General features: G+C 40.1%; 1 protein-coding gene across 2 annotated transcripts in view; it reads left to right on the top strand.

Annotated features, from left to right (window-relative positions):
• Window positions 1-19,552, top strand: part of LOC125384439 (sacsin-like) — a 38,880-nt gene that overhangs the window by 17,036 nt on the left and 2,292 nt on the right. For both annotated transcript variants that reach the window (XM_048403667.1, XM_048403704.1), the window contains exons 2-7: window positions 1,237-1,284; window positions 2,992-3,104; window positions 3,378-3,491; window positions 4,750-4,897; window positions 5,726-7,291; window positions 8,367-19,330. In XM_048403667.1, coding sequence (XP_048259624.1) covers window positions 1,281-1,284; window positions 2,992-3,104; window positions 3,378-3,491; window positions 4,750-4,897; window positions 5,726-7,291; window positions 8,367-19,330 — 12,909 coding nt within the window. In that variant the 5' untranslated portion in view covers window positions 1,237-1,280. The remainder of the gene's footprint in view (window positions 1-1,236; window positions 1,285-2,991; window positions 3,105-3,377; window positions 3,492-4,749; window positions 4,898-5,725; window positions 7,292-8,366; window positions 19,331-19,552) is intronic.

Below are 19,552 nucleotides of genomic sequence, written 5' to 3'. Positions count from 1 at the left end.
TGAGTGCATGATGACTGACCATCAGGCAATCGAACTGAATGTGCTTGGGGTTTGGAGCTGTGGATATGGATCCCGTAACCAACACTGTTGTTGATAGTATTCTTAGATCCATCAGTGTATATATGGGCCCAGCTGTCCCAGGTAGTTTGAATTTTAGTGATAGCTACTGATCGTAGTAGGGTTGAGTTTTCTCTTTTAGTCTTTTATTTTTCGCATTAGGGCTTTGTATTGTATTCTGTCTAGGCGCCTCAAGACAGTTTTTGATGCTGAATGAAAAGCCTCACAACCATAGTCAAATTTGATCTGATAAGAGCTTTGTAGAGGTCCAGCTGAGTGTCCCTCGATGTGCCCCAAGATGTGCCTGAAATTGCCCGTAATACGTTCAGGTCTTTTTGACATCTGTTTTCGACATATTCTATATGCTTGCGCCAAGTGAGGTGTTGAGCAAGGATCACCCCAAGAAATATTGCAGATTTGCCTTTTATGGAGACACGGGGTATCATAGCATCTTTCCCCCCGGCGTTTGAATAGAACTCCAACAGTTTTTTCACTTGAAATGGTGAATCCCCATTTATTGCACCATTGATCTACTCCGTCCAGGGCTGACTGGAGTTTTTTTCTGATTTGTGAAATATCTCTGTGCTTTACCCATATTGCTCCGTCATCAGCGAACTTAGAAGTTTGGGTAGGAAAGTTGACATGGTCAAAAAGATCATTAACAGGGTTGGGCTTATAATGCTGCCTTGTGGCGTGTGTAATGGTAGCACATATATAGTACTGAACAACAATGGAAAGACAATGACTTCTGGGGATGACACAGCTTAGGGGATGAACAATTAAGGCAATAAATGCCATACTATAAATAACACTAATGAACGGGAAGTGATATAGCAGCCCAGGTTGGCTGTCAGTCAATATACAATGAAATGTTGGTGAGGATTAACAACGGGGGTTAGCGTCTAAAACGTAATGACAATTAAGTTATGGAGACATGGTTACAGGGTAATTTGCCTTTGGAGTCAAATGTACTTCAGTCAATGGAAGTCGTAAATCAGTCGCTATGACAAGATTAACATTTTCCTTCTCTTTTCCTACTTTTTCTCATTCACTCATCCATTTTATCATTCACCAAGTACCTATCTAATTCCATTTAAGTCCATACCTTTACCAAATTGATGAAAACAAAGAGCATTTGGATTGTTATATTTGTACACATGATGTTTTTCTTTGCTTCAGATAACGTCTGACAGTGGTACGGAACTAGCTCTCCAAAACGGGATATGAGTAAGTCAAAAGGACCCACCTGAGCTTGAAATGAAAGAGTACAGTGAGCTCAATCCATCGGAGGGATCTATTGTATAAAGATTTAGAGTGACATAACACTTTCGACAATAGACATGTAGCTCAAGCGTGGGTGGAGGTGAGGTTGTTTGGGTTGGGGAGAGACAAAGAGTGAGTGAGTTGGGTTAAACGCCCCTTTCAACAGTATTCCAGTTATATCACGGCGTGTCAGTTTAAATGTGGGAGGAAAGCCCAAAGTGATGCAGGTCTCAGACGTTAACCACTTCGGTGAAACCCACGAGCACGGGTATGGTGCTGACAAACCTTGAAACATAATTGGGATTCGAACCCACAATCATAGGTTTCTGGCATGTCCAAGGGACGCAACTCTGCACAACGTGCCCCCGGAGAGACAAAGGGGGAAAGGTAAATCTGACTCATGACAACTTAAGGTTGTTGTTGATGTACATTGAGATGTACAGTTCATCACTAAACTTAAATTATGGCCTTCTTCCTCCATATTATAGTATATAATTCAAATTTCAATTTTATTACAGTGTAATTATACACAGTGTATTTTGGGACACCATAGCTCAAATAAAATACTACAAAGTAGACACAATGTATTGATAACAACTTATTTATTCACTGTATAGGCGATGGTACAGATTACATATAACAGTTACCATAGTCTACTATATATATTCTGTACCATGCACATTATTCAGCCTAGCTTGACAACAGAATTAGGTTCTGTACCGAAACGTTCCCCTTAAGTAAATAAGGAAGTTGTTATCCATAAACTGTGCCTACCGTCATCCGTCAACTTCTAAGGAATTCAAATAGAATACTGACCCAAACAAACCTCCCTGACGACAAGGGTCTGTCACATATGACAAGAGGGATGACTTCAATTTTCCAGAAATAGGACTCTTGCTCAATTGTTGTTTGATCAGGGTTACATCATTCAAGGCTTTAGGTGAGCTTTCAAAAAGTTTTTTGGGTGAACTTGTGGATGACATTTCCAAATTTGACGCATCCATATTGAAAACTGGATTCAAAACTCTTGGACAAATGTAGCTGTCATCATTGGTGGGAAAGAGCAGGTGTAGTTTGAGTTTCATTGATCCACAGGTGTCTGAGGAGATGATGTTTACAGTGCTAGAAAATGCATTTTCGGGGAATTAAAGAGCATGGTCAAAGTGCAAAGATCAAATATAGGACAAAATTAAACGGAACAGATCACGAAAAACGAAACAGATATGTCATAGCCCACCACTCACTACATATATACCAAATTTCAATACTTTTTGAAAGAAAAGGGTTTAGTAATGGACATAAAAAGTTTCAACTTTCAGTATGGTTGAAGCGCAAAGGTCGAATCTAGGTCTGTTGAGCAACAAATCAATTTCTAACTATACATATACCAAATTTCAGGACATTTTGTAAAAATAGATAATTTTTTCAATATGGCTACAGTGGCAGCAATTTTGAAAACCAGATTCGAACCTTTCTGCAAATGTACTTGCGGCCAAAGTGGACTTTAGTGTTATTTTACTCAATTCATTCATCACTTTCAAGAAACTTGAGAAATATTTGAAAATTATTTATTTGATAATAACGATTACAATTATATTTTTTGCAGCAGATCTTACTAGACTACTATATGTCCCTTGATGCCCCTCACACCATGTTCTCTGTGCTTGACAGGTGCCCCCAGCGGACTCCCGAGGGAGGGGTTCTCCAGCATGAAACTCCCCTCCCTCATCAAACAGCTAAAAGTGGTCCTGGACCAATACCCTGATGATGGACAGATTCTTAAGGTAAAATATAAGGGGGTTCTCCTTTCATAGGTACACCCTTTACTATTTATATATAGAGTCTGACACCCCTGCATGTTTTGAGGTACAATCGAGCATGCTATTTGTGACGGGTGCCACCGGTGGGGCAGGATACGCTCGCGAACACCTGGTGTTCAGTGTTTAGTAGTGATTCTTACAAACATGCTCATGGTATAGTCTGAATCGTACAACAAATCTGCTTTTATCAGAGACTTCTTATGCGCATGAAAAGGGTTTTATTGCTTTTATTTACAGGAACTGATACAGAATGCCGAGGATGCGGATGCCACGGAAGTGAAGATTCTGTATGATGGGCGTCCCTTCAGTCCCTCGTCAGTTGAGGGCTTCCCACATCTTCGGACCCTCAAGGTATATATACATGTAATCTCACCCAAAAGGGATCTATTGATATTGATCGAGGAAAGAAATATGGAACTGTCTACTGAAGTTATTAATCCATTGGAGCTCATATAACCGGCTGGAGCATTTCCCACCTTTTGTTACTGGTGTTTTGTGAGGGCATGTAAGTGTATGATTGAGGTGAATTTATAACAGGTGTAAACAATATTTTCATGATTACCGTATTCGACGTAATAAGCGCCTAGGTGCTCTCAAAATTAGAAATAGGGGGCTCTTATTAGAATATTATTTTGGTGAAAAAAAACCAGAGTTGAAAAATGAATTTCGTGGTTTATGGTGACAGACTGAAATGTTTATGTACGACAGATATATTTTTCCAGAATTCAATTGCCCATAATTAAGGGTGCATATAACACACGACTGTGTATTACACGCGAATAAATAAGTCTTGTGTACATTGATCAATCGGAAGGGGTGCTAATTGGGACTGTTCACTAGCGAATATATCAGCAAATAACGTTGTGGGCGCTTATTTGAGCGGGGTGCTTATTACGTCGAATACGGTAACTGACTTTGATAGGCAACATAGTGCCAATTTCTTAATGTAAGTTAGTGTGGGTGTATTAAGTGACTTGTGTCAAAGTGAGACTTTCTCCAATAATGTAGAATTACAGTAATCATGAATGATATTCATCTTACAGTTTAACCGACTAAGAAAAGTGAATAGAATAAAATTTCTTGGACTGCCAATATGCCTGCGTCTAGTCCTCCAGTAATGAATTTACGTGCCATGTGCTGGCGTTACAGCCCTCATGGGTAGAGAGAAAGTTATTGCAAGCAATTCTGGTTCAGCACAGTCTTACATGAATTAAGGAGCTATCTGTGATTATGTCATTCACTGATGTCACATGATATACATTTATACCTCTTTACGAAGTTAGACTGACCACCATGTTAGTTAGCATGTACACGTGAGCTGTGATCATTTGCCAACTGAGTCGGTCACACTGTTCAGTATCAGGACTGTTGATAAGAAAAGCAACCGTATGCTTTGCGGCTGGTAATATTTTTATGTTATGTTTAGACTAAAACACATGCCATTCACGAGAGGTATTTTTTTTATAAATTTATAAATTTTTATAAATGTTGATGTCAGATAAAACATTATGGAGTCATTTTGTGGTAGAATGTTTTGAAAGGATTACTTCATTATTGTCATTACAGATAAAATCATCTTTGTATAAGCTTGTATGTGGTGTACTTTTAGGGTCCTGGCTTATGTGTGTACAATGATGGTGTATTCACTGATGAAGACTGGGATGGCATAAGGATGCTACAGAGTAGTATCAAGGAACAGGAGCCTCTTAAAGTTGGTCGCTTTGGACTGGGATTCAAGTCAGTCTTTCATCTGACAGGTACAAACATATTTTGTCTTGTGGATGTCAGTTTCACCTATCCTTTTGTCCAAGCATGGTTGCCTATCCATTCAGGTTTCATGTTAGAGTGGGTGGGTTTGGCTTGACGCCACATTCCACAGTATTTCTATTAAATTAAATTACGTCCATCATGTCAGGTTCACTTTGGAACCCGAAGTGCTGCAGGTGTTAGACATTAACAACTGTGGTGAAACCCACGAGCACGATCATGGGATCATGGGTTTACGACATGCTGAATTACAATGCCTTACAATGACGACTGGATTCCATGTGCATCACCTTTGGCTGGAAGGGGATGTAATGTTACATAACATTGAACACATTAGAGGGTATTAGAGGTAGGATTTGTCCCTGCAACCAGTAACCTGCATCTAAGCATGTTATTTGAGATGATTGGGTGGACTTATCTGAATGTGTGTCATTCTGCTTTGAAAGCGTGGATTTTTCCCATGCTTTTGGGCACTGGCTTGCCTCTAGAATAGGTCTTAGCAACCCATGCTTGCCCTCAAAAGGTGACTAAGCTTGTCATAAGAGCAACTACCTCTCTGACATGGTTTATGCATGTATCCCAATTGCATGGATCGATGCTCATGATGTCAATCACTGGATTGTTTGGTCCAGACTCGATTATTTATATACGGCCATCATATAGCTGGAATAATGCTCCGTGTGGTGTTAAACAACAAACAAACAAACTGGCTTTCCTAGACACAACTCACAGGCAAAATATGATATAGTTGGAATGTAGCTGACTACATCTATAGTGTTTATGCGCTCACTTACATCAGTATCTTTATTTTGTTTCAGATGTGCCTTTGATCGTATCTGGTCACAACATCCTTTTACTAGATCCGTACATGTGGGAAGATGACCCAAAGATGGTGTGCTATATGAGCAGACTGGACAGGATTGAATTTTCCAAAGATTTGTTGCTTCGAGTTCTGGATGGTATATTTGGGTTTTCAGCCCAAACACTCAAGGATGGATTCTTCAAAGGCACTCTATTTTGGTTTCCCCTCCGAGGAGAAGTGACAGAATTGTCAGACATTATTTATGATGATAATAAAATACGAGATCTCTTCAGTGCATTCCAAGCTGAGGCCCCTCATATGCTGCTCTTCCTGAAGTCATTGTCAAGGATTCAGGTTTGTCAGAAAGGTGCAAGTCTCTTTGGAAAGCAAGTTCCAGAAAACAGTTGTGAGACTCTTTTCACTGTTGACACGAGTAGCTATGTAGGAGACACTGTAAATATTAGAAAAGAATTTGTAGAATCCATAAAGGAACTAAAGGGAGGGTTACCAAAATCGCCAATTGAGAAGATATACTACATGAAAGTAGAAACATGTGACTTTATGTCAACACACCAGAACTGTAACAACAGCATATGGCTCGTGATTCAGCACTTTCAAGATGGAAAAATTTCAAAATCATTCAAGAAACTGTGCTTTGACAAAACCATTGCATCATGCCCGTGTGTTGGCTTAGCTTTCGCCCTTGAACAGGAGCAAACCGGGCATATATTTTGTTTTCTGCCCTTGCCACTTGAGGCGCAGAGTCCCACAGGCCTACCTATTCACGTCCATGGTCATTTTGCACTGAGTCAGAACCGTAGACATATCAAGTGGCCAACAGCAGATCAAACGAAGAACAAATCCCAGATGGATAAAGCGATACGATGGAACCAGTGTTTACTCCTCGAGGTGTTCCCTCAAACATATGTCAGTCTCATACAAGAGTTGATCATGTATTGGCAAAAGGAAGGAAGAGATGAGACTTGTGTAGAGAAGATATACCGTGCGCTGCCTGATAAATCACAAATACGTGAAAACTGGAAAGGACTTTGTGAAGCATTTTACAAGTTAATGTTCAGAGAACGAAGCCTCTACACCCCAAATGATGGAGGCAAGTGGATAAATGCTGAAAATGGAATCCTCTTTGTACCTTCGAAAGTGTCGTCTGAAATCCAAGAAACAGTTGTTGTTACCTACAAAATGAGTCAGGAAAACATTGTTGTAGTCCCACCTCATTTGCATGAGGCATTGCAATCCTACTACCCAGATCTAGATCAACTGAAATTTGTGACACCAGAAGGACTTTCAAAAACCCTTCAGTCCAAGAACCTTTATCCAGGAATAACAGACCAACAGAAGCTGCATCTGCTTGAGTTCATATGTACAGAGGACAGCTTTCAGTGTCTTCGTGGGGTGAGACTTCTCCCTCTTGCAGATGGATCCTTCACGACATTTGGGGAAGCAGACCCTGTATTTGTGTGCGAGGATGAAGATGATATAAACATGTTTCCAGGCCTGAGACATAGATTTGTTCTTCATGACAGTACTACTGGACACTATCTTCAAGATATGGCAAAAAAAGGTTGGTCTCTTTAATAATGTTGAATGTATGTTTCATTTCACATGGGGTGGTTCTCTCTCTCTCTCTCTCTCTCTCTCTCTCTCTCTCTCTCTCTCTCTCTCTCTCTCTCATTTAAGCATTTACACATTTATAAAGACCTTTCACATGGGGTGGTCAGAATTTGATATTCTCTCTCTTTCTATCTCTCTCTCAGGCATTTACATTTCTACATATTTAAAAAGACCTTTCACATGGAGTGGTTAGAATTTGATATTCTCTCTCTCTCTCTCTCTCTCATTTAGGCATTTACATATTTAAAAGGACCTTTCACATGGGGTGGTTAGAATTTGATATTCTCTCTCTCTCTCCCTCTCTCATTTAGGCATTTACATATTTAAAAAGACCTTTCACATGGAGTGGTTAAAATTTGATATCCCCCCCCCCCCTCTCTCTCTCTCTCTCTCTCTCTTTCTCTCTCTCATTTAGGCATTTACATATTTAAAAAGACATTTCACATGGAGTGGTTAGAATTTGATATCCCCCCTCTCTCTCTCTCCCTCTCTCATTTAGGCATTTACATATTTAATAAGACCTTTCACATGGAGTGGTTAGAATTTGATATACCCCCCCCCCCCCCCCCCCCCCCTCTCTCTCCCTCTCTCTCTCTCATTTAGGCATTTACATATTTGAAAAGACCTTTCGCATGGAGTGGTTAGAATTTGATATCCCCCCTCTCTCTCTCCCTGTCTCATTTAGGCATTTACATATTTAAAAAGACCTTTCACATGGAGTGGTTAGAATTTGATATCCCCCCCCCCTCTCTCTCTCTCTTTCTCTCTCTCATTTAGGCATTTACATATTTAATAAGACCTTTCACATGGAGTGGTTAGAATTTGATATCCCCTCTCTCTCTCTCCCTCTCTCTCTCATTTAGGCATTTACATATTTGAAAAGAACTTTCACATGGAGTGGTTAGAATTTGATATCCACAGAGTGATGAAGGAATGTGTTTCCCCAGACTTCAAGTAATGTCATAAGGCTGGAAGTGCATAATGTTGTGTTGTGTTGTACACTTTTTGTTTCCTTTAATTTTCAGGAATTTTCAACATTCAAAGATTGTCATCTGAGCCCTTTGCACGTCTTCTTAAAGAGTGCATGGAGGTGCAGTTTCCTTCAGGGGTTGCAACTGTGACATCTGATTCTCAATTTAGTCCAGAATGGATTGACTCTGTATGGCAGTACATCACAAAACATGACATAGATGTCAAAGACAAATTTCCAGATGATTTACTTATCCCTGGGGAAGCCACTGCTGATGGAACAATGCCTCTTTATCCTGTGTCTTCAAGTTTCATTTGCATGAATGTGAAGACTGTTGGTGATTTGGATCAAAGACTAGGTTTGGCTTTGGAACACCTTGGTATCATCCCGCTATCAAAGATACCTGATGCTCTCAAGAGAAACGCCTCCATTATAGGAGATGTTATCAAATATCCATCCTTTGAAGGTGTCATCAGCGTCCTTGAAGATGTTGCACAGAAGGATACACTTTTGGAGAAGGTATCTAATTTTAACAACATTGCAAAAGATGAGGAAAAACGGTCTTTGGTTGAGTTTCTTTGTGAATGTAAATGTCTGAGCAGTTCAGCCAAAGACGTACTGCAGAAGCTGGAACTATTTGCAAACACAGACAACTTGGACATGGATACAACCATTGAACAGATTAATCTTCTGGAGCCAGCAGACCAACTGGTTGTGCCCTATCCAGAAGTTTATTTACGGTGCATTCCAGCCACTACTGCTGCCCTATCTCAACTACTTGATGCAAGACAAGTGACTCGAGATGAAGTTACACTCAACATTCTGAAGTTAATGGCAAATGGAGACAATAAATACAACAGGAATGATGTTAAAGTATTTATGCTACACCTTCTGAAAGAATGTCATTTCTTCACAAATCAAGCCATACTAAAGCTAGCTAAAAGAATACAATTCCTTACTACAGATGAAATGAGTGAGCAGTTTAGGGTTTGTGATCTATTTGAGCCACAGGCAGAACTCTGCAAGTTGTTTGAAAGAGAAGATAAATTTCCTGCTGCTGAATTCATGGATTCATCTTTATTACAGGGATTGAAAATGCTTGGACTAAAAACAGTGACAGATGTCACAGATGAACATCTTTGCCGTACTGGTGCAGTCATAGAAAGCCTTCTTGGGACAAATGAGTTTGAAGTTGCTGCTAGGAAAGGCAAAGCTTTATTTGCTTTTCTGAAGGCACGTCTTGCAAAACCTTATAAAAATTCTTTGAAAAGCCTACTACAAGTAAGATTTGTTCCACGTCTAGTAAGGAGAACAACAGGTTATCCAGACACATTGAGATTGTTTGGAGAAGAAAATAGCTGCTTGCTTGAAAGACTTGGGAATGTGTGGAATGAGAATCATCTGAATGTTATAGGATCAGTTTCCCCAGTTGCAAATCTTCCAAAAAATATCATCAATGCATTTCAATTGGTATCTGAACCACCACTTCATCAAGTGTTGGAGCATATGGACCTAACAATTGCATCATATCAGCCCCAACAGGATACAGAACACAAGTACATGGAAGTAATGGAAGACCTGTACAGGTATCTTTCAAAGCAAAATGTTTCCTCGATGACAAAAGCATGCAAGGAAAGACTTCGCAAAATGAAGTTTATTTGGATCAATTCAGAATTTCATTTTGCCAGTCAAATTTGGACCATGAAATCAAAGCGAAAGGACATTGAGCTCAAACCTTACAGATTTTGTTTGCCAAAGCTTTGGATTGGTATTGCAGACATTGTAGAAGCTGTAGGTGGGCAGAAACAACAAAGTCCTGAAATGTTGGTTTCTGTTCTCAAGGAGATTCAGCATAAACACCTTCAAGCCAGAATGGATAATTCAGATGATATGCAAGAAGATCTCCAAATCATTTTTCACATCATTAACACGTTGAAATCATACAAATTCCATTCGAATGAAATTATTTTGCCAATTCACCAAGATGAATACTCCAAGTCCCTTGTTTTGAAATCTGCTACAGACTGTACCTTTTGCAATGCTGAATGGCTTCTGGAACAGACAACAGATGGTGAAGAGGAAGAGAAGCTCTACTTTGTACACAGTGATATATCTGAAGAGACAGCAAGGTATTTTGGAGTATCTCTCTTGACTGAGAGGGTTATGGAGGGGACAGAGGCCTTTGATCTTAACTGTGGCCAGCATGAGTCATTAACCAAGCGGTTAAATGGGATCCTTAGAGGATATACAGATGGATTTTCAGTACCAAAAGAGATCATACAAAATGCAGAAGATGCCAAAGCAACCAAAGTGATGTTCCTCTATGATGAGAGACACAATAGTAGTGCTAGAACATCTTTGATGAATAAAGGAATGGAATCCCTTCAAGGTCCTGCCTTGTGGTCATACAATGATGCACAATTTACGGAGGATGATTTTCTAAACATTCAGGATCTTGGTGGTGCTACGAAAGAAGATGATGCAACAAAGCTTGGTCGTTTTGGACTTGGTTTCAATTCTGTGTATAACTTGACAGATGTCCCAAGCTTCATCAGTGGAAACACTGTAGTTATATTTGATCCACATCGGACCTATCTGGGCAGACCAGGACTGAAAGCAGATCTATCCTCCGTCAAAAATAGGAGAATGCTGCAGACCATGCGAGGCCAATTTCAGCCATTTGATGGAGTGTTTGGCTGTGACATAGGACAGAAAGCCAAGGGGGATATTTGCAAAGGGACATTGTTTCGATTTCCCCTGCGAACAGCAGAACAGGCAGAAAAAAGTGAAATAAAACATCTTCATTACTCAAAATCAGAGATGAAAACATTCCTGGAGATTTTGGTCAAAGGTGCTGGAAATCTATTATTGTACACACAAAATGTAAAGTTAATGGAAGTATATTACCTACCAAATGGAGCCTCTGTTGACAAGTGTGAACTTTTGTTTTCAGTCCAAAAGAAAACAGATGATCAGTTTTCTGTGTTTAACCAGGCAAAAGTACCGCACAATCCTCAAATTAACACCCTCAGTCACTTCTCAAAACAGTGCAACATGGACTCAAGGGAAGACTATTTAATAGAAAGGGTGAATGTTTCTGTCAAGACAACCACAGAATTTTCAAACTCTTTTGGCATTAAAGTTCATCAGGACAATACAAACTGGCAGATAACATGGTCCATGGGAAAAACAGTTCCAGGACAATTTGCCACAATAAAAGGCCTACTCCCTTTAGCTTCAACTGCTGTTCCACTAAGCACAAGTGGTGACATAATTCAAATGAGCTCACTTCGTGAATGTCAGAGCTTTTTCTGTGTCGGACACTTCTACTGCTTTCTTCCTTTGCCCCTCCCATCTACACAATTCGCCATGCACATCAATGCACAGTTTGCGCTGACAGAAGACAGGAGGCGATTGTGTGAAAAAACAGAGGACGACAAAACATCAATTCCTGGTTCCTGGAACAAACACTTAGCAACTGAGGTTATCAGTCGAACAATAATCTGCACTCTGACAGGACTCGAGAATCTTACTCAGAATGATGCTGAGGCCTATTACAACTTGTGGCCTGGTGTCATGTTGAACAAGGGTGTAGATGTCAAAAATTCACTTGAGAAACCAGCCATTGTGACAAGTTTCTATAAGGTGATTACTGAAGAGGAATACAAAGTCTTTCTGCAAGGTGATCCAGTCAATTATGTAGCATTCAAGAACTCCATATTTTTGTCCCCATCTTTAGCATACAATGAGTTTATTGGAAAAACTGCTGTCGGGGTACTTCAAAGATTCTGGGAAAAGGATACAGTTATTGACCTACCTGAAAGAATTTACCAAAATTTCATATCAGCTGGTCTTACAGAAACCTTCAACAGTCGTGTTGTCAGTACTGAAGATTTCTACAAGGAGGTTTTCTTACCAAATATTGAACTGGTAAATTCTTCAGATCGTCAGTCACTGACATTGTATGCTGTCAATATGTGTGTTCCAAATATTGATGCTTTGTTGAAGAAGTATGAATGCATTCCTTCAAAACCAAATGGAAAACTAAGAAAGCCAAAGGAGCTAGTCCATCCAAGAGGAAAGGTTTCCCAACTATTTACTGAATCTGAAGAGATTTTTCCAAGTGAGGCATTTGAAAGGCATGAAATCCTGAAGCAGTTATGTTGCCTGGGTATGGTAGAAAATGATCTTCCGTGGGAAGCAGTAATAGGAAGGATAGAAACAGTACAAGACCTGAGTCTCGAGGATAATACTCGAGCCGAGAAGAGGTGTCTCTACATTCTACAATATATCAATGAGTATGACAGCAGCACCCGTGGGAGGCGATTCCATAAATGTGGAGAGGATGCAAGACAGCAAATATCCACCATGGCCTTTCTCCCAGTAATGCAGAAAGCCAGAGATTGGCCTTTCAAGTGGAAAGGTGATACAGTTTCAGTATTCTCAACACCTGTTCAGTTGTTCTTTCATGAAGAAGCTGATTTAGTTGGATGTTGTAACCTTCTGCTTGACTCATACAAACTGGATGGATTATTTTCTTTAAAAGAAGTTCTAATTTGGCTTGGTGTTCAAGACACAAAATCTGTAACTGCAACAGTTGCTTGTGAACAATTGCTCCACATTTCAACACAAATACTCACAGGAGTTCAGCTGAGTAAGGAATCAATCAAAATCTTAAACAACCTGTATAAACACCTGGATGCTTTGTGCAAGGAAGTTGACAGCACCTCTCCAGAGCATGACATTATAGCAAAGCTTAAAGGCAAGCAAGTTATACTTAATGATAAAATGCTAGTGTTTCCTCAGCAAGTTGCATTTCATCTGGAGTATGACCTACATCCATATCTGTATCAAATTGAACCAACACAAAGATTGTTATACAAGCACTTCCTGCAGGTTATTGGAATCAAGGAACACTTTGATGTGGATTGTGTGAAAGAGCAAATTGACAAGATGGCTGAAACATACAAGGATAAACCAATGAGAAAGGAAGATGTGACTTTATATGTCAACATGGCTAACTTATTATACAAGTTGTCAGCGAAGGAAAACTGTGTCAACTCTGAATTATGGCAGATGTTTTTACCAGACACTGAAAACTCCCTGAAGCCTGCAACTGATCTTTGTCTTGACGACTGTAGTCGCCTGAAGAAAGATTCAGGAATACAAATTGTTCATCCCTCCATATCAAAAGACGTAGCCCTACATTTCAAAGTCAAGACACTGATACATGCCAGTGTTGAGAAAGTACTGTTACCATGGTCAGCAACTTCATTTGGCCAACGTGAGAAACTGACAACGAGACTGAGGGGAATCCTTGAAGGATATCCAAGGGATTCATCAATTATGAAGGAACTTCTTCAAAATGCAGATGATGCAGGAGCTACTGAGCTAAAATTCATCAAAGATTTCAGAAACCATCCTACTGAAAGTGTGTTTGCCGATAGTTGGAAACCTTTACAGGGCCCTGCTTTGTGTGTTTGGAACAACAGTAGTTTTACAGAGGAAGACTTTGAGGGGATTCAATCTCTTGGCGTTGGAAGCAAATCTGATGATGCCCTGAAGACAGGACAATATGGTGTAGGCTTTAATGCTGTGTACCATTTAACTGATGTTCCATCATTTTTCACAGTTGGCCCAGGGACACCAGAAACAGTATGTTTCTTAGATCCTAATCTGAAGTACATTCCATGGGCAACATCTGAAGCCCCTGGTTGTAGACTCCTTGCTGGTGAGCTGCAGTACAATTTTCAGGACATATTCAAATGCTATCTTACGGATGTTATAGACTTTGGAAAATCAGGGACCCTGTTCCGTCTGCCACTGAGAACAAAAGAAATGGTGTCTGATATATCTGATGAAGAAATTCCAATTGAAGGGGAAATGGGCATAGAACAACTGCTAAACGATTTCAGAAATGAAATGGCTGAGTCTCTGTTGTTTCTTCACAATATCAAGAACATATCAATACATTCAGTGACGAAAGATGGGAGACTTGTTGAAGATTTTTCAGTTAGTGCGGAAATAAGTGACCAACATGCTGGCCTTTTAAAAAACTATGTATCAGGTTTACGAACCTATGTCAAACATAAAGAGCAGGATGTCACTAAGCAGACAAAGGTAGTACTGAAAGTGAAGAGCCTTGAAGGAAAACAAGAAAGCTGGCTGGTTGTTCATAAGTGTGGCTTTGCTGATAACAGTAAAGTTCCTGAAATTCTTAAAGAATGCCAAAGAGATGGCAAGATTGGTATGTTACCACGAGGTGGTGTAGCAATACCACTGGATGACAATACAGTGCGAGGAAAAGCATTTTGTATGTTACCCCTCCGCATCACCACAAAACTCCCCGTGCACATAAACGGACATTTTGCATTAGATCATGAAGCTAGAGGGAACCTATGGCATGGTCCACATCCTTTCCGCACACTTTGGAATGAAACCATCATCGAACAAGTCATTGTTCCTGCTTATGTATCAGGTCTTGAAACTCTGATAGGACCAGAACTGCTTGGTGCCCAGCAAGATCCAGATTATTTCAGGTCTCATGAACTGCTTAAACCATTCATCAACCTGTTTCCTGTGATAGCAGGCACTTCAGATGACTATTGGAAATTGTTAGCCACATGCTTTTATAGGCATATTGTACAGAATTACACAGCTCTTTTTCCTGTTATCAAACCACTAGATGGCAAATTTTCTGCAAATTCCAGATCACAAAATCAAACAAGGCTTGTCAAATTTGATTGGGTTTCAGTTGCCTCATCTACTGGATTCCCAGGATACTTTAACGATATCCCAGTTCCTGAAACAAAGGGTGATTCAACAGCCCAGCATGTTAAAGTCCCAAAGCTTGTGGAAATTCTCAAAGATTTGGGGATGAAGATAATAGATATGCCACTGTCCATCTACCATCAGTTTCAGGAGGCTGACTTGGAGGTTTCCTGTATATCACCAGATAATGTGATTGAATTTTTGAAGTCATTCACCAACAACAATCAGGATAGATGTCAACTTGCAAGACTCCCTTTAGACATCAAGTTAACTCCTCTAAAGGACACCCATGCCTTGACCTTTTTGACAAGTTACTGCAAAAAGAGTTCAACTTTTCTTGATTCATTAGATGGCCTACCTCTTCTTCTGACACAAGATTCGATTCTGAGATGTTTCACTTCACAGCTACCAACAGTTGTCACTGTTTTTACGGAGTTGATCAAAGGATCACCAGGAATGGCAATGCATAGATCAATGGAACAGTTGTACTCTGGTTTTACAGATAAATCAGATACACTTAGGAAACTTGACATTCAAACACTGAGCACTCTTCTGCCAGACACAATGGGTCATATAATCAGCACTGTTCCAATTCCATGGAAACGCAGTGGTAAACCATCTCCTCAATGGATTCTTGAAATCTGGGATTTTCTTCACAGGGAAATTGTTGCTTCATCAAAAATGACTCCTCATATAGATAGTGTCAAATCCAGCCTATCCTCTTTGAGTCAAGTGTGCATCCTACCTGCCAAAGTAACTGAGAAAGTTCAAACTGTGATCTATTTATTTCCAATTTGTGACTCTGACAAAATTTTAGACCTTCTTGGCATGACAAACATGACCTATAAAACAGCCTTTTCTAAACTAAGTGTACCCCAGCTTGATTTTGGTGAGACTGCCTCCAATAATGAAGAATGTGTGAAATCAGCAAAGACATTGGTTGCAAATCTCCAAAGACCAGCTTCTACGCTCAAGGCACTTGCACAACACACTGACAAACTTATTGGCATAAAGAAGGGTTCAGCTAAAATATTGCAGCAATATTTTTGCACCCATCTAAAGGATCTACAGACGCTTGAAATACCAGTGGCAACAGAGCTACTAAGATCTCTGCCCATTTATGAAGATTTATCTGGATCCTGCCAACACATGAAAATGGCTAGAGTCTATGCTGTCATTGAGCATGACAATATTCCACAAGATGGAATAGAGACATGGTCACTTGGGCTCAAAACGTGCCTCCTGAAATGTTCGGATAGCAACAAAAACCTTTTTGAGTTTTTAAAGGTTCAAATACTTTCTCCTGAAGAATTATATGAAAAGATTATCCTTGAGAAATTCAGCCATCTCCCAAAACCCACTCAAGCTGTTCATTTACAGTATGTCAGAGACCATTTGTTGAAAACATCATTTTTATTAAATTACAGCAGTGTGCAAAAAAACCTGATTCAGTGTCTTAAACGGTTACACTTCATTGAAGACAAAGATGGATCGTTGCACAGGGCCTGTGAATATTACTTGAAACGAGGGACACTATTTGCAGAATTCCTTTCAGAGGACAAATTTCCACCACCACCATATGACAGTCCAGAATGGGAAACCTTCCTAAAAGAGTCTGGAATTGTAATAAAGGTGTCAGAAGAGGATTTTGAGAAGTTTGCTAGATCAGTAGAGGACATGAATGTCACACCTATCACAAGAGCTGTGGAACACAAATCAAAGCTGCTCACAAAGCACTTGTTTGAAAAACAAGAAGGGTTGCTGAAAGGATCACTTCTCTCACGAGTTAAGAACATCAAATTTGTGATGCCCCACAACATGGAGAAGGAATCAAATGAGAAAGACATGACAAAACGAATCCTTCCCCAGTTTCAACAAGGGAAACTGATAGCATATGCTGACTCTGTGTCTTCAAAGCACTGTCACTATATATGGACAAGTTGTGCCATGTTTCACCACTATGCGGATCCTGATTATTACAAGAATGGACATTCACGAAAGGACAGAGAGAAAATGACATTGCTGCTCGGGATAAAGAAGGAACCCTCCATTGAATCAGTGGTTCAGCATATAGTGAATATAAGTACATCACTTGAACAACGACAACAAACGTGTCCGCACAAGGGTCCGGGTCTGGTGGAGCTACTGGAAATGGTTCTCAAATCAATTTACACGTTTCTTCAAGATAACACTTCAAATTTGACTGAGAAATTGAAGAAACAACTAAAGGCTGCTTTCGTTGTATTTTTACCTCAAGAAGGATTATTTGTACGACCATCACAAGTTGTGCTAGAAGTATCAGGGACAGACACAATGCAAGGTATATATAAAGCGCCAGTGGAGTTTGGTCCATACTTCAAGCTGTTTTCCCTGCTTGGTGCAGCACCAGAAGTGACAACTAATCACTATGCTGAGGTTCTACAGGTTCTTGCACAGACAACTGCGGATGGTAAACTGGAACCAAATGAACTTAAGATCGTCCAGAAGGCAACAGGCATGCTCTTCAAGTGTTTACAGGAGGAAGAAAAGGATAACAAAATCGCTCTAGCAGTTCAATATTTATTCCTCTTGGACAGAGACCACAAACTGACCAAGTCAACAAGTTTGGTCATTGCTGATAATGAATCACTTGAGAACAGAGTAAAGACTTTGAATTTCAGATACTTTGTTGGTTTCAGAAGATTGGAGATTTCTAAAACAAATGAAGTTGATGTTTTTGAACAGCTGCCAGAAATATATAGACCTAAGATTCTTGATCAGATGACAAATGAGGTCATGTGTGAAACCAGTCACAACAAAGCCACTGAAGGTTCAGTCTCGAGTGAATACAGTCAAAAAATCACAAATCCTGGGTTTGTGATTGGCCTCATAAGACTTATAAACGATAGCCGGCGTTTGGGGAGAGTAGAAAAGCTCACAGAAACAGAACTGAAAAACATTGAGATGAAATTAGCGAATATGAGCATTAAGCAAATCACAGGTCTGAAAACTGTATTGATTCATGGTGGCCTGGTAGTTGAAGAGAGTGACAGAGAGAAACCATGTTTTCTTGATTATGAAGACGAAAACAAAGTAACTGTTTACATCAACACCAGAAAACTGAATCAAGTGCTTCTTCATAGTAAACTGGCCACAGCAATTAACAAGCTAACAGGGGGATACATCACAAGTGGCCTATATTCACTGGTTGGTACGCTTGCATGTGATCCAGGAAAGATTAAAGCCTATCTAGATGGGATGAGTGTCCAGCCGACAAGTTACATATGCAGCTATATAAAAGACTCTGTATTTCCACCACCTGGAACAAGGATTCCAGAGGAGTTCCACTGGATGCTTGATAATAGCTTTACTCGGTTTGATGTGGAGGAATATGTTGGAATGGAAATATATGACCCACTCACAGATGATAGAATAGGGCAAGAAGGATCAGCCCTGCCAAATCCAGACTCAGGTCCAGTTTATATCTATGCCAAGGTGAAACAAATCCTGATAAGTGAAACTTTGCCAATTCTTGATAGATATGCCGTTGACGTAGGAGAAGAGGGGACACAAGAAGTATCTGCCCTGGATCTTTTCAAGTTTCAGCGTCAGAAACGATCTCAGTGTAGAGAGATTGTGCCCTCTAATAGGTCACAGCATGATGAGGGAAATACACCTGGACCTGAGACTGAGACAGAGGTCCCACGAAAAGAGCAACAGGCAACACCATCTGAAGACAAGCCTCTTGATATGGACAGTGTGCTGAAAGAAATACGTGAAACATTGAAGGTGGCATGGCAAATGCCAGACACTAAGCAAAGAGAGAAAGTAAAGAAACGTTTGTTGTTTAAATGGCATCCAGACAAGAATCAAGGTAATGAAGAGTTTTGTACCAAAGTATTTCAGCGGATACAGAATTATATTGAAATGTTGGAGAAGGGTCAAAATATAGATCAAGCCCCAGGACATACTAATGCAAAGCCAAGAACAGAGAGATCCAACTGGTTTTATGAAGAAATGAACCGCCGGAGCAAACGTCATCGGCATGACTATGAACATTACTGGGATGATGACGGCGACTTCTTCTCTCATGGCTTTCACTCCCAGTCAGGCAGGTCATCATACAGGGCTCATCATACAGAGAAACCTAATCCTCAGCCTGAAGAGGCCAGGAGGTGGATGAGACAAGCACGGGAGGATCTGAGAGTGGCAAGAGAGACCATGCAATTAGTATCTGCCTACAACTGGAGCTGCTTCCAGTGCTACATGGTAGGTCTCACTGCTTATGTAATCTCAGTAAACCTTTCTTTTTACATCTTTATCTTGAACACATACAATCTTTCATAATTGAGATGCTGTAGAGATATCAACTCATGGGTGTATAATGCATTGTGATGGGTTTGGTCACTACGTCTACGTGAAATGATGGGATAAACGTCATGTGCTACACATTATTTAAGATGTACATGTGGACTTTCTGTGTTGTTGACA

Source organism: Haliotis rufescens, unplaced genomic scaffold (genome assembly GCF_023055435.1).
Source record: "Haliotis rufescens isolate VD_foot unplaced genomic scaffold, xgHalRufe1.0.p SCAF_1, whole genome shotgun sequence".
In the NCBI taxonomy this organism is placed as follows: domain Eukaryota; kingdom Metazoa; phylum Mollusca; class Gastropoda; order Lepetellida; family Haliotidae; genus Haliotis; species Haliotis rufescens.
The sequence above is the reverse complement of the archived record's forward strand: the minus strand, read 5'-3'. Positions and strand labels throughout refer to the sequence as shown.